General features: G+C 40.4%; 1 protein-coding gene across 1 annotated transcript in view; it reads left to right on the forward strand.

Moving 5' to 3' along the window:
- FSTL4 (follistatin like 4) overlaps window positions 1–15,032 on the forward strand; it is a 1,219,954-nt gene that overhangs the window by 1,093,434 nt on the left and 111,488 nt on the right. Inside the window, exons 8-9 of the mRNA XM_089686641.1 lie at window positions 2,439–2,588; window positions 3,106–3,213. Of these exons, the coding sequence (XP_089542767.1) occupies window positions 2,439–2,588; window positions 3,106–3,213 (258 nt within the window). The remainder of the gene's footprint in view (window positions 1–2,438; window positions 2,589–3,105; window positions 3,214–15,032) is intronic.

A 15,032-nucleotide genomic window follows, 5' to 3' on the forward strand; every position in this document is an offset into this window, starting at 1 on the left:
TACCTGCCAGACATGCTGCAGATAATACCAGGAGATCTATTGATCTGGTTGACTTGGTTAACCGATCCTCTACCCCTGCTGTGTTATTGAGCTTAGATGCTCAAAAAGCTTTCGACCGTTTAAGTTGGCCTTATATGTTCATGGTCTTGGAGAGATTTGGTTTTAGAGGCCCATTTGTAGCAGCCTTGAAGGCCCTTTATTCATCCCCCTTCTCGCAGGTCAGATTAGCTTCTTTTCTTTCACTTCCCTTTCAGATGTCAAACGGCACACGTCAGGGTTGCCCACTCTCTCCCTTGCTGTTCATTCTTTGTCTGGAACCATTAGCCATCGCCATCAGGTCGAATCCGGATATTCGCGGGGTACAATCCCATTCCCATGAGTACAAGTTATCGTTATTTGCAGATGACATCCTCCTCACACTTACGAGCCCCCACACCTCCTTACCGATTTTGCATGAGACTCTGAAACAATTTGGGGCTATATCAGGCTACAAAGTCAACACGTCCAAAACTGAGGCACTCCCAATACATGTTCCATCTGCTGTTCTAACCTCGCTTCAGCAAGCCTTTCCCTACCGGTGGTGCACCCACTCTTTAAAATATTTAGGTACTAATCTTACTTCCTCTTACCAATCCATATACGAGGCCAATTTCCCCCCACTATTTATAGCAATTTCTCGCTCTCTGAAACATTGGGATACCTTGCCCATCTCTTTCCTCGGACGCATCAACGTCTTAAAAATGACCGTGTTACCCAAACTTTTATACCTGTTTGCAACTCTCCCCGTCCCCGTTCCTATGTCCAAACTTCACTCCCTTCAGAAATCTTTCCTACATTTTATTTGGCACAATAAGCGGCACAGGATTGCACGTTCTGTTCTGCTCTCCCCGCGTTCTAGGGGGGGATTGGGGGCGCCGGACATAATAACATACTACTATGCAACTCACCTTCGTTTTCTCATGTCATGGTCCACCCACCATCCTCCCAACACATGGACTGAGATCGAATCATTGCAACTGTCCCCAGCTCATCCATGTTCCCTCCTTTGGTCGACCTCAGCAGTGGATGTCTCTTCCTTCCGCCACCTATTCCTTGGTCCCATGCATTTTTCACTGACTGTTTGGCAGAAATGTAAGGCTAAATTTACACTGGCCTCTGATTGCTCCCCACTGACAAATATCCTCTATAACCCTAATCTTCCAGATAATATGGCCATGTCCCGGATGTCTCTTTGGGTAGTAGCTAACCTTTTTCAATTGCGTCACTTGGTACACCCGGTGACTCGTAAGTTACACTCATTCCCGGATCTTCAGAAAAAGGCTCCTCTACCTCCTCATCACCTATATATATACCTTCAAATACGCCATTTCTTTTCTACCTTATCACCCTCATTGATCCTGGGGAAGCCTACTCCCTTCGAACGTTTATGTATGCAGGGTCCCCACCAAAGGGGTATTATCTCTAATACTTATAAACTCCTTATGGATGCCCCCCCTTTATCCAATGACACTCACCTTTACATGCGTAGGTGGTCTCAATTTGTACAACGTGATATTGATTTATTAACGTGGAAGAAAATCTGGGAAAATGCATCTAGATCTTCTGTCTGTGTGGTTTTTAGGGAAAATATATACAAGATCATGATGTTATGGTACAAAACACCTGAAGTTCTTCATGCTTATAATCCGAATGCTTCTCCTGCCTGCTGGCGCTGTAGTAGAGATCTTGGTTCTCTCTACCATATCTTTTGGACATGCAGCTCCATTGCCCCTTTTTGGGAAGAGGTCCGCTCCTTGTTGCAATCGTTGTTGCATATCTCTCTCCCATTTGACCCACTGCATTTTTTACTGGGCTTGCCATTCCCGGGTCTACCTAAACCAGCTAGAAAACTTGCTGTACATGTTCTGACCGCGGCCAGGAGAAGCATTCCTATGTGTTGGTTATCTTCTACTCCCCCTTCATTGCCGATTTTGTACAAACTTATTGCTGATGTAAGACAGATGGAATATTTGACTGCATTACATAATTGTTCGTTTGCTGTGTTTGAGATGATTTGGCTCCCGTGGGATACCTTCATTTCCTCTATGCCGGCCCAAAATGTAAGACCCTGATTACTTTCGCACTGTTATTATATGATTCCACTGGTCCTGATCATATGTAGTTTTACCATTGATGTACCTTTCTGATATGCTTTTTTTTTTTTTCCTTATCTTTTTTAAAAATATACTGTTTGTACTCACATGAAAACCAATAAAAATTGTTAATACAAAAAAAAAAAAACACTTTTGTGGACCATTGCTAATAACTTTTGCCTAATACCCTAGACTAAGCATATGCTCCATTATTGCTTTTATTTCCAATATCTCCCACTGAAACATATTTGAAATGTTTTGTCATAATTGGTTGTTTAATACAGCTAATGTTTTTTTTCCGCATAGGATGAAATATGCCCAAAAATGCAAGGTGAACCAGATCAAATATGCCTATGGTCTTCAGCAGTTAATGTGAGAGAGAAATATATTTATGTTGCACAGCCAACACAGAACAAGGTTTTAATCATTGATATTCAAATGCAGAAAATTAAACAGGTATGTTTCCTGTACATACTGTGTATATATAGTCATTAGAGTACTGATACATTATAAGTTCTATTCCTTATTTGTCTTTTTCATAGTCAATTAAACTTTCAAAACTAATGAGAATGAGTTAGCCACTCTACCTGTGTCTATGTGATATTTTTTCTATTTAAGTGTGATATTAAAAGTAATCTCCAGTGAGTAAACATATTAGGTTACGTCTACTTGTTTTTTCCTTATTTTTTATATGGGCTACAAATTTAAGTGTACTGGAAGGTAGAAAACAAGGTTGCAATTGTTCCCTTCAATTTGCATTCACTGTATTTTGGTGCATCCATTACTGCGTAAGATTATACAAGCTGGTATATTTTGTGTTGTCCATAACACCTTTTAGGTATTACAGAAATCCAGCATCTAATGTTGCCACAGTGATAGTTTGTACAATGTAAGTGAATATTTTCAACATGGTAAATTTAACATTGAATGATTATTTGAATAATTGAATTATTTATTTCTATGTTTCTCAAAGACAATAGATGTTGAACCCTATCCAGCAAAATTATTGTATGACAAATCCCATGATCAAATTTGGATCCTTAGCTGGGGAGACATGGATAAATCACATCTAACCTTACAAGTAAGTTATAATATTGATAGCTGAATATTTCAATGTATTAGGATACCTGTAGGTGTGTTACTTTTGATTCTCCTTGTTGTAACAGCTGGGTCCATTTTATAACTGTTCACATTTATTAAAGTAAATCTGTCACAAACATGAGCAAAAAGGGGAGGGAAGGCTGCATGCGACATGTGACTCGAGATTTTTTGATGATATATTTTGGTGATTGAGTTTATAACTGAATCAAATGACGCTTGAGTTCTTTGAGTTGCATGGTGTGGTATATTTTCTTATGTGCACCAATCTGTCCGCCCAAAATTTTTTTACTTTTAAGGACAGGTAATGTTAAGGCTGTATAGCCTTATTTTAATATCACCATTAGGGTTGCCACATCATCCCTTTAAAACTGAACACATAAATTACACAGGTTCTGAGACTAATTTAATGCAGATAAGGCTTTAATTACCAACATAATCAGCTACAGAACCTGTGTAAATAATATGTGTTCTGTTTTAAAGGGATGAGGTGGCAACTTAATTACCAACTTGTTTTAAGTGGAACAAAAACAAATACAGGTGCATCTCAATAAACTGGAGTTTCAGCAAAAAGTTAATTAATTTCAGTAATTCAATTCAAAAAGTGAAACTCATATATTATATACAGTTGCAAGAAAAAGTATGTGAACCCCTTGGGATTACGTGGAGTTTTGCATGAATTGGGCATAAAATGTGCTCTGAACGTCATCTAAGTCACAACAATAGAAGAACACAGTCTGCTGAACATAATACTACACAAACATTAGATGTTGCCATAGTTTAATTGCACATAACATGTAAACATTCACAGTTCAGGGAGGAAAAAGTATGTGAACCTTTGGACTTAATAACTGGTTAAGCCTCTTTTGGCAGCAATAACCTCATTCCAAACGTTTCCTGTAGTTGCAGATCAGACCTGCACAATGATCTGGAGTAATTTTAGACCACTCCTCTTCACAAAACTGTTTCATTGTAGCAATATTCTTGGGATGTCTGGTGTGAATCGCTCTCTTAAGGTCATGCCACAGCATTTCAATCGGGTTGAGGTCAGGACTCTGACTGGGCCACTCCAGAAGGAATATTCTGTGCTGTTGCAGCCATTGTTTTGTTGAATTACTTGTATGCTTTGGGTCATTGTCCTATTGCATCACCCATCCTCTGCGGAGCTTCAGTTGGCGGACAGATGGTCGTACGTTTTCCTGCAAAATGTCTTGATAAACTCTGGAATTCATTTTCCCATCAATGACAACAATCCGTCCAGGCCCTGAGGCAGCAAAGGAGCCCCAAACCATGATGCTCCCTCCACCATGTTTTACAGTGGGGATGAGGTTTTGATGTTGGTGTGCTGTGCCTTTTTTTCTCCACACATAGTGTTGTGTGTTCTTCCCAAACAACTCAATCTTGGTTTCATCTGTCCACAGTATATTTTGCCAGTAGTGCTGTGGAACATCCAGGTGCTCTTTTGCAAACTTCAAACGTGCTGCAGTATTCTTTTAGGACAGCAATGGCTTCCTCCGTGGTGTCCTCCCATGTACTCCATTCTTGTTTAATGTTTTCCTTATTGTAGATGTGTCAACAAAAATGTTAGTATGTGCCAGAGATTTCTGTAGGTCTTTAGCTGACACTCTGGGATTCTTCTTTACCTCATGCAGCATTCTGCGCTGTGCTCTTGCAGTCATTTTTACAGGACGACCACGCCTAGGGAGAGTAGCAACAGTGCTAAATTTTCTCCATTTGTAGACAGTCTGTCTTACTGTGGACACATAAACATCAAGGCTTTTGGAGATACTTTTGTAACCCTTTCCAGCTTCATGCAAGTCAACAATTCTTGATCGTAGGTCTTCAGAGAGCTCTTTTCTGCGAGGCATGGTTCACATCAGACAGGGCTTCTTGAAACCAGTAAACCCAAAACAGGTGTGTGTTTTTTAAGGGCAGGACAGCTGTCAGCAACACATCCAATATCATCACACTGATTGGAGTCGAGGTTGGCTCACTCCTGGCTCCAATTAGCTCTGGGAGAAGTCATTAAGCTAGGGCCTCACATACTTTTTCCTCCCTGCACTGTGAATGTTTACATGTTATGTGCAATTAAACCATGGCAACATCTAATGTTTGTGTAGTATTATGTTCAGCAGACTGTGTTCTTCTATTGTTGTGACTTAGATGACGTTCAGAGCACATTTTATGCCCAATTCATGCAAAAGTTCACGTAATCCCAAGGGATTCACATACTTTTTCTTGCAACTGTAGCTTCACTACACACAGTGAGATATTTCAAGCATTTTTTTTCTTTTAATTTTGATGATTATGGCTTACAGCTAGTGAAAATTCAAAATTCAGTATCTCATAAAATTAGAATATTACATAAGACCAATTAAAAAAGGATTTTTAAAACAGAAATGTTGGCTGGGGGATAAAATATATCATGAGCGACTTTGGGAACTTTTGTACAGTCTAGAAGAAAGAAGGAAAAGGGGAGACATAACTGAAACCTTTACATACATCAAGGGGGTGAATAAGGTTCAAGAAGGCAGGATTTTAATTTCAATAGTTTTTATTATAGTTTTAATAACAAGACATTGTAGGTAAATACGGTTCAGTTAGAAATAATGCAGTACAGGAAAGTAAACAAAACAATATTTTCACCACAATTGGGCTGGGGGTAATACTAGAATAAGTGGCGTTGGCATGAGAGGAATGCTTAGTATATTCTGAACCATGTAAGGTTGTAGAAGAGATCTATAGGGGGTGGAGAACAAGGAGTAGGGAAATAGGGGAGAGGGAAGGGAAGGGTAAGTGCACCAGTCTAGGCAGATGGGTCAAGGTATTTTATAGTGAATTTATCAGAATTTTACGGAGCAGTTTGGGTATTGTAACCATTGAGACCAATGGAGCTTAAATGTGTGCTAGGTAGAATTGTTTAGGGCAGATCTTTTTTCCATATCACATTGGAAGTTAAGATCTGTTATCAGTGAAGTAAGAGAAGGGGATTTAGTAGTGTTCCATAATTTAGTTATGTTTATTTTAGCTGCCGATAATGTGTGGATAATAATGGTATGGGAGTCTCGAGGGAAATCTTTGATTCCAATATGGAGGAGTGCTAGAGCAGCGTTTGGGGTTATTGGAGTTTTAGCTAATGTTGAGAGCATTTGGAAGACGCTATTCCAGAAGGATTTGAGTGATTTGCATGTCCATAGTGTATGGAGCATTGATCCTATTTCTCCCCATTGTCTCCAACAGGAGGAGGAGTGTTGTGGATAATATAGTGAAAGTTTAACGGGTGTTAAGTACCATTGATGTAGTATTTTTAGGTACGATTCCCAATGAGAACTACATCATGAGTCTCTATAGGTGATGGTGAAGGTTTTTTCCCACAAGTGTGGAAGTATTGGCTGTAGGAGACTTTTTTTCCCAGTTAATTAAGGAGGAAGATTGTAGGGTGAATAGTGAGTCTACTATTAGTGTGTAAAAGGTAGAGATACCTTTACCTGGATATTTTGTTTTGTTACAAAATTGGTATGCGGTGGTAGGAACTTTCATAAAATGAGGAATATTTATTGTTCGTAAGCAGTGAGCTATTCTCAGGTAGGTGAAGTATTCAGTTGCGGGTAGATTAAATTTATCGTGGAGAGTCTGGAACGATTCCAAATTGTGATTTGTGTAGAGATATTTTATGTCGGTTAGGCCGGATTTTTCCCATTGTAATAGAGTTATGGATGGAGTGATGAGGTGTAGTATATTGATTTGGGTGGGTATGTGTTTGGTATTTTCAAATTTAGTAGTTGTAAGGTTGTACCAGGCTTGGAGAGAGGCTTGGATGCAAGGGTGTTTAAGTAGGTATTTGGTTTGGGGTATTTGAGGTGTGAAGAGTATGTTTCGAGGTAAAAGTGGGAGCAATGGGAGTGTTTCCATGGTAGACCATAATTTTTCTTTTGTTGGGTGCCACCAAAAGTATATTTGGTCAAGAAGAGTCGAATTGTAGTACGATTTTAAGTGTGGAAGGCCTGCTCCTCCTCTGGATGTTGGACATAATAGTAGATCTGTAGTACATCTGGGGTTTTTTAGAATTCCAGAGGAATTTAGAGAAGACTGTTTGTAGTTTAGAGAAGAAGATATTGGGACTAGGGAGAGTGCGGAATATGTATAGAATTTTTGGTAATATGAACATTTTCAGAGTCGCTACTCGTCCCAGTTTGGAGAGTGTTGATGTATGGAGTGCTGAGATTTCTCGTGGAATAGATTCAAGTAGTAATTTATGATTTGCAGGGTATAATTGGTCTATTGTTGCGGTGAGTTTAATTCCTAAATAGGGTATGTTGTGTTGTTCCCAGGAGAAGGGAAATTGTTTGGCTAGTGATGTTTGGGTATGGATAGTTGTGTGGAGATTTAAGATTGAGGATTTAGGTTCGTTAAGTTTGTAATAGGAAACTTCCGAATAATTTTGGAGAATTGAACAAATTCGAGAGAATTATGTGGGTTGGTTATCATTAGTATGATGTCGTCTGCGAATAAACTGATTTTGTGTTCTGTGTGGAGGTGGGTAATTCCTTAAAATGATGGGTCATTTCTTAGTTTTGAAGCTAAGGGTTCAATAAGTAGTTTAAATATTATGGGGGATAAGGGGCAACCTTTTCTGGTGCCGTTTGTGATGTTCAAGGGATCTGATAGTGTTCCATCTGTTAATACTTTGGCAGAGGGATTGGAGTAGAGGGAAAGGATGACTGATAACCTCCAATCCATAATGACAAATTTTTGTAGGGTTAAACGCATAAACTGCCAGTGTATTCGATCGAATGCTTTCTCCGCGTCTAAGGATAGTAGTATGGAGGGCTGTTTGGTGAATTCTAGGTTATGGAGAAGAGATATGATTCTCCTAGTTGCGTCAGGAGCTTGGCGACTGGGGATGAATCCTACTTGGTCTGGGTGGATTAATGTAGGTAGATAGGGGAGGAGTCTTCGGCTATTATTTTAGCATATAGCTTTATGTCTGTGTTGAGTAGTGATATTGGTCTATAATTCTGGACATTTAGAGGATCTTTACCTGGTAGAGGCTGCATGGTTAAAAAGCTTGGTCAGAAATGTTGAAAGGTCAGGGGCAAATGATTTGTAAAATTCATTGGTGAAAGCATCGTTTCCTGGTGATTTGTTGAGTGGTAAAGCTTTAATGGTTTTTTCTATTTCCGCAGGGGAAATTGGGGTAGAGATAGTAGTGAGTTGGTCTGAAGTGAGTTGGGGTAGTTTGATGGTGTCAAGAAATTTTGGAGATTGTATAATTTTTGGTAGTATGTCGCGAAGGCAATTGCTATTTTTTGTGGGTTTGTGAGAGACGTGTGAGTAGTTGGATGTTTGACTAGAGGGATTTTGGTTTTTAAGCGTCTTTGTTTGATTAGTTTAGTTAGTAGTGAGCTTGCTTTGTTGCCTAAGGAATAGAATTTTGCTTTCATTTTTTGCAGATTGATATATTTATATAGTAGAAGGGCTCTTAGTTTATTTCTATCTGAGGTGAGGGAGGAAGATGTGGAGGGGTTGGGATTTTTTTTGTTTTGGTCTTCTTTTAGTTTAATAGATGCAAGGAGTTGGTCAATTTGTTGGGTTCGTTGTTTTGTGATGCGGGAGTTTAATTGTATGAGGATAACTCTCATGTAGGCTTTGTAAGCGGGCCATAGTGTGGAAATAGAAATGTCAGGTGTGTCATTAAGTTCAAAAAACATATTGTGTGCATCTAGTATGTGCTTCTTTTCATCTGGGTTCTTCAGTAACAATGAATTTAGTCTCCAGATTCGGGGTATCGAGGAGTATTGCTGGTTGTCTAGGGTAATGTTGATTGGAGCGTGATCTGACCATGTTATGGTAAAAATTGATGAGGAGGTTATGCATTGTAGGGTCCATTTGTCTGTGATTAAAAAAAAGTCAATTCTGGAGTAGGATAGGTGGGATGGAGAGTAGTAGGTGTAATCTCTTTCCGTGCTGTGTTGGCATCGCCAAATGTCAGAGATCATTGTTATGAAGAAATTGAAATTCTGTTTGGAAGATCGTTTGAAGAAGAGTCCAGAAGTGGGTTGCCAATGATGTTGAAGTCACTGCCTATGAGGAGTCTGCCTTGTTTTTGGGAGGAGATAATTGATTGAAGTCTGTTGTAGAATTGTAATTGTTTGGAGTTAGGGCCATAGACGTTGACTAGGGTGTGTATAATTTTGTTGAGTTTGCAGATCTGGATATGGTATTGACCTTGACGGTCTATTGTTTCTGAGATATGTTGAATTGGATAGAGTCTTTTATGGCTGTAATGACACCATTTTTCTTTTTAGGGTTCGTTGCCATGTATATATGGGAGAAATGTTGGAGGTGGAATTTAGGGATTTTGATTGTCGCGAAGTGTGTTTCCTGTAGAAAAAGTATATCAGCATGTAAGGAGCGAGTTTCTTTCAGGAGTAGGGACCTCCTAAAGGGGGAGTTTAGACCGCGAACATTAAGAGATGATATTTTATTCATTTGATAAGATTTTGATTGGAGTTAGTGAGTAGGAGAGTAATTTCTTATCTTGATGAGAAGGTACATGTGTTGTACCTATAGGTGGTGGTCTTCCATACACAGGATGTGTTAGTTATGGAACAATCGTTGGATCAGGTGGAGTTTTGCTGGTGATGTCGGAGATGGTAGTTGAATGGTGGAGTGATTCCGTTGACTGGTGGTGTAGGAGGGGGGGGGAAGGGTAGAGAGGGTAAAAAAAGACTTGCGAGAAGTGCAAGTAACCTGAGTAGCGTGAATTGCTACTGTATAACAGGGGGGTTTGAACATGCATAGACCATAAGAGAGGTCATGCTGAAAAGTCTCTTGTAACTTGAAAATGTTCGATTTGGGGCCGTTTGCCAGCAGTTGGTTAGGTAAGGGAGAGAGTGCCCAAGATGGCGGGTGTTTAGTAGTATGAGGGCTTGTAGAATCAGGACCACTCAGCATCCATTGGTTGGGAGGAGTGGAGTGTTGAGATTCCACCGGTATTATGTTCCAGTTTTTTAGGAGATCGATGCCTGCTTCTAGATTTTTGATGGTGTATATTTTCCCATGTTGTTTAATGGAAAGCTTTGTGGGGAAGCCCCATTGATAACCTATCCCATGGTTCCTCAGAGCTTTGGTTATGGTAACGAGCTTTTTGCGGTTGAGGAGTGTGGCTTTGGATAATTCAGCGAATAATTTGATATTTGAGTGTGATGGCAGAAAGGGTGGAGGATTTCTGGCTGTTGACATTATTTTCTCTTTTACATGGTAAAAGTGTATACGTGCCAGTACATCTCTGGGAATAGAGGCTGGTAAGAAAGTTAAAGGTAAAGAATAGCAATAAAAGTGAGCGCTCTGTAGGGTAAGCTGCTGGACACTCAAGGAAACCAGATAAAGCCCTATACAGAATATATAAAAAATAGTGCAGCGCTATAAATGTGGTGCAAATTAAAAGGCAAAGTGTAATCCAAATGACTAGACGTACAATAAAGTAGTCAATTAGCAAAGGATAGAAAAATATTGAAAAAACAAATGTTCCGTATTTTCACTAGAGGCTACTAAATAGTTTATATAGTGCTCTCCTTATAATCCGTGATGTTGTTCCAAGCAATATAGAGAGATTGTGCACTCACCAGATGCACAATGTAAATGTGCAATGAGTAAAAACCACAGAAGCCTCCTTTAGGATCTGGTCTGGGATAAGGGAAGATGTCTTCTCACTAGATGGTTGGGTCTGGTCAGGAACACACGGAGATAATCCTCCCTCCAAGTGGGTAATGGTGGTGGAAACACACAGGATGGTAAGAAGAAGATCCAGCTGGCCAGAGGTCCCCTTAAGGAATAGGTGGATGCCGGTTGCCTGGGTACAGGATCTCCCCTCACTGGAATCCTTGAAGTTGCTTGTAGGATCTCCCGTGCCTGTCCTGGTGTGTGTGGTGTACCCCGGTGTCACAAAGCCTGGTGCTCGGCTAGTGCCTGCCCTGGTTAGCCTGGCTTGCCTGTGTCTCCCTCGCTGGCTGAGACTGTAGTGATTAGAAGCCATTGTAGCAAATTCTGTGCTGCCTCTGAGAGAGGCTTTATTGTACGTTTAGTCATTTGGATTACACTTTGCCTTTTAATTTGCACCACATTTATAGGGCTGCACTATTTATGGTAAGAAAGTTGGCTTGGGTATTCTGTGCACCCGATCTATGGCGAGTTCCATATCCATGAGTGAGGGAATGAGGATTTTGATGTATTGTTGGAGATATAGAGTCAGGGTATCGTTAATAATTGATTCAGGTATGCCTCTAAATTTGATGTTATTGCGTCTGTATTGGTCTTCTAAATCAGCTAATTTCAGGTTTATTTGTTCAACATCAGCTTCATGGTCTGCGTGTGCGTCAATCAAGTCATTATGGGCTGTGAACATTTCTCCCATTTTGTTTTCAATATGGCGTATGCGGTGTTCTTGTTGTTGTACCACATTAGAGATTTGGGATAGTGATGCTGTAAGATCAGTGTGGAGTGTTTGACGCAGAGAAAGAAGCATGTTTTTCATAAATATCTCAGTGTTGGTCAGAAGCAGGGAAAGATTCAATTAAAGATGGAGCAGAATTTTGCGGTAGAATTTGTGAAATAAAGAGTTGGTTGTCAGGAGTGGATTCAGTATCCAATCTGGGTCTTGATTAAGCAGGGCTGCTTGTGGTGGGAGACAGGGGTGGAGAGGACTCACCCGGGTCTCCTGGGTACAGTGGTGCTCTTAATCTGGGATCCAGGTGCTGTGCTGTCTCTGTCACAGGCTCTCTATTCATGCTGCAGCTGGCGCCATCTTGGCTGCATGAGGGGACAGCAGGGAAGAAGCTTGTCAGCTTCCCTGGTTGTCCTGGGGCTTTCCTCCTCTGTGGCATAGTAGATGAGGGGTTAATGTACCCTTATGTGTAATTTTGAGTCACTCTTATCTCTCCGTTGTCGGTGTGTGCGGTGTCTCTGCTGACAGATGGACGGAGCTCTGTCTCTCACACGACCATCCTCGGAGCCGGCCTCCCCCCAAGAAGGCAGGATAAATGAATGATATATAAGTGATATATGAAACCAAGATCAAGAACACGGGGACATGCCCTCAAACGAACAGGAGGAAAGTTCAAAACTAATCTTAGAAAGCATTATTTTACTGAAAGGGTAGTTGATGCTTGGAATAGACTTCCAGCACAGGTAGTGAGTCAGTCAACAGTAAGTGGCTTCAAACATGCTTGGGACAAACATAGATCTATGCACAGACAAAAATGCTAACGAAAACCAAAAAAAAAAACTAAAAAAATACAACACCATGTATAAATTACAAAACAAGGGCAGACCCGATGAACCACTTGGTCTTTTTCTGTCATCACTTTTCTATGTTTCTATATTGCTTTTGTAAGAACAAATTTCTAAAAAAGAAAAAAAACATTGTTTAAAAAAAGTGCAAAAAAAGTACAGTAGGAGCCTCCAAAGCCTATTCTAATACTTCTCTCCAACATGTCCCTAGAGTCCCTAGAGAATAAAATGTGTATGCTGCATATTTTTATGTCACACGATATTTGTGTAGTGGTATTTCAAATGCAATTTTTAACCACTTGCCGACCGCAGATAGCCGAATGACGGCTACACTGCGGCCGGCCAGTTCTGGGAGGACATCCTATGATGTCCTCCCAGAACACACCCTCCCACACACCCTACGGACAAGCTGATCATGTGATGTGGTAAAAAGCCAACCACAGCAGCCTTTCACCATGTGATCAGCCATGTCCAATGACACAGCAGATCACCAGAAAATGCAGTTGCCAGTTATCGGCTGCACTTTCATCACGCTGTCACAGCGTGAGGAAAGTACTGCCAATTGTCAGAGGACAGATTAGCACCAATCATCAGGGCACTGATCATCAGTGCCCTGATGATCAGTGCCCAGCAGTGCCACCCACCACTGCCACCCATCTGTGCTCAGCAGTGCCCAGCAGTGCCACCCACCTGTGTCCATCAGTACCTAGTAGTGCCACCCATCAGTGCCTAGTAGTGCCACTCACCTGTGCCCAGCAGTGCCACCTGTCAGTGCCCAGCAGTGCCACCTGTCAGTGCCACCCATCAGTGCTGTCTATCAGTACCCATCATTGTTGCATATCAGTGCCGCCTATCAGTACCCATCAGTGCCGCCTATCAGTGACCATCAGTGCTGTCTATCAGTGCTGTCTATCAGTGCAGCCTCATCAATGCACATCAGTGAAGGAGAAAAATTACCTGTTTGCCAAATTTTATAATAGAAACAAAGAAAAACCTTTTTTTCAAAATTTTTGCTTTTTTTTGTTTATAAAAAAAAAAACCACCCAGTGGCAAGTACATACCACCAAAAGAAATCTCTATTTGTGTGAAAAAAATGCTAACCATTTCATATGGGTACAGTGTTGCATGACCGCGCAATTGGCATTCAAAGTGCGACAGCACTGAAAGCTGAAAATTGGCAGGAAGGGAGTATAAGTGCCTGGTAGGCAAGAGGTTAAAAAACATATATAATTTAATGAGCTTTAATACACAAAACACAATATAATATCCAACTGTTTGGTAAAATATAAAATATGATGTTATGCAGATTAAATAGATACCAAACTTGTCAATCTTTAAAATTACAGTACCTAAAAAGTCAAAAGCTCCATATGCGAAGCTTTTAAAAGCCTTTACAGGTTACCAGGCACTTTACATTTTTTTATTATTATTTTATTATTTGTTTTTTTATTTTTGTTTTTACACGGTTTCTTTCTTTCTTTTTTAAAATTTTCGATCTACCTTATTGCTCTCACAAGGGATGAACAACATCCCCTATGAGAGTATGGGCCATGAAAGGCCCTCTTTATGGAGAGATCTGAGGTCTGTTAGACTTCAGATCTCTCCTCTGGCCTCCAAAGCAGCTGAGCAGACACAGATCGGTTTGATTGGCTGCTTTACTGGCCAGCACCCGACCAGCAAATACGAAGCCAAAACCAGAAGTGACAAAATACTCATCGCGTGTGGTTTCTTAGACCATAGAGATCATCAGGGACTGAGCAGGGGAACCCCCTCCAGCCACCTGCAAAAATGACCCAGTGGTTAATTAGCCACTAGGACTGCTTTTGCAAAAAAAAGAGAATCACCGGCCAAAAAAAACAGATACCAGGATGATGCTTGTAGCAGCTACAAGCATCATCCTGGTATCTTTTTTTTGGCCTCATCCCAGAATAACCATTGCAACTCAAGGACATACAGGGACATCCTTGTACAGTAAGTAGTTAAATAATTAAAAGCTTCCTGCAACTGGTTTTTGATTCAGGACTGTTATGCTAGTTATGCCCAACAACTGATCACATTGAACAGACTACAGGGGTCACATTCCTCTGCAAACTCCTGATAAGCCTCTTCTCATGCTATATCCACATAAAAGAAGGAAGAGGTAGAGGGAGGAAGAGTTTATTATTTGTGTATCATTGGAAAGATTTTTCTTCATGTCCTTTCCTGTCCTGGAGACATACCAGGAATTGAGGGGAACTAAAAAAGGAACAAGGAAAGATTTGTCCTCAACTTTTGTTCTGGTAACAACTTCAATATTTTGGATGTTCCATCATTTTCCATATTGGTGACAATGGTGACCAGGACAAATAAAAGGGGACACTGACAGAAATACATATTTGACAGGGGTTCTAATCCTACCCTACTCTGTCCAGAACTTCAAAAACATTTTGCATATATACACTTTAATGAGAAGATTGACACCTCAACTACAAGTAAAGACTATGTTGAATTTAAAGTATGCATTGAAAATAT

This window comes from Staurois parvus, unplaced genomic scaffold (genome assembly GCF_062004578.1).
Source record: "Staurois parvus isolate SC_StPar_1 unplaced genomic scaffold, SC_StPar_1.0 ptg000403l, whole genome shotgun sequence".
Classification (NCBI taxonomy): domain Eukaryota; kingdom Metazoa; phylum Chordata; class Amphibia; order Anura; family Ranidae; genus Staurois; species Staurois parvus.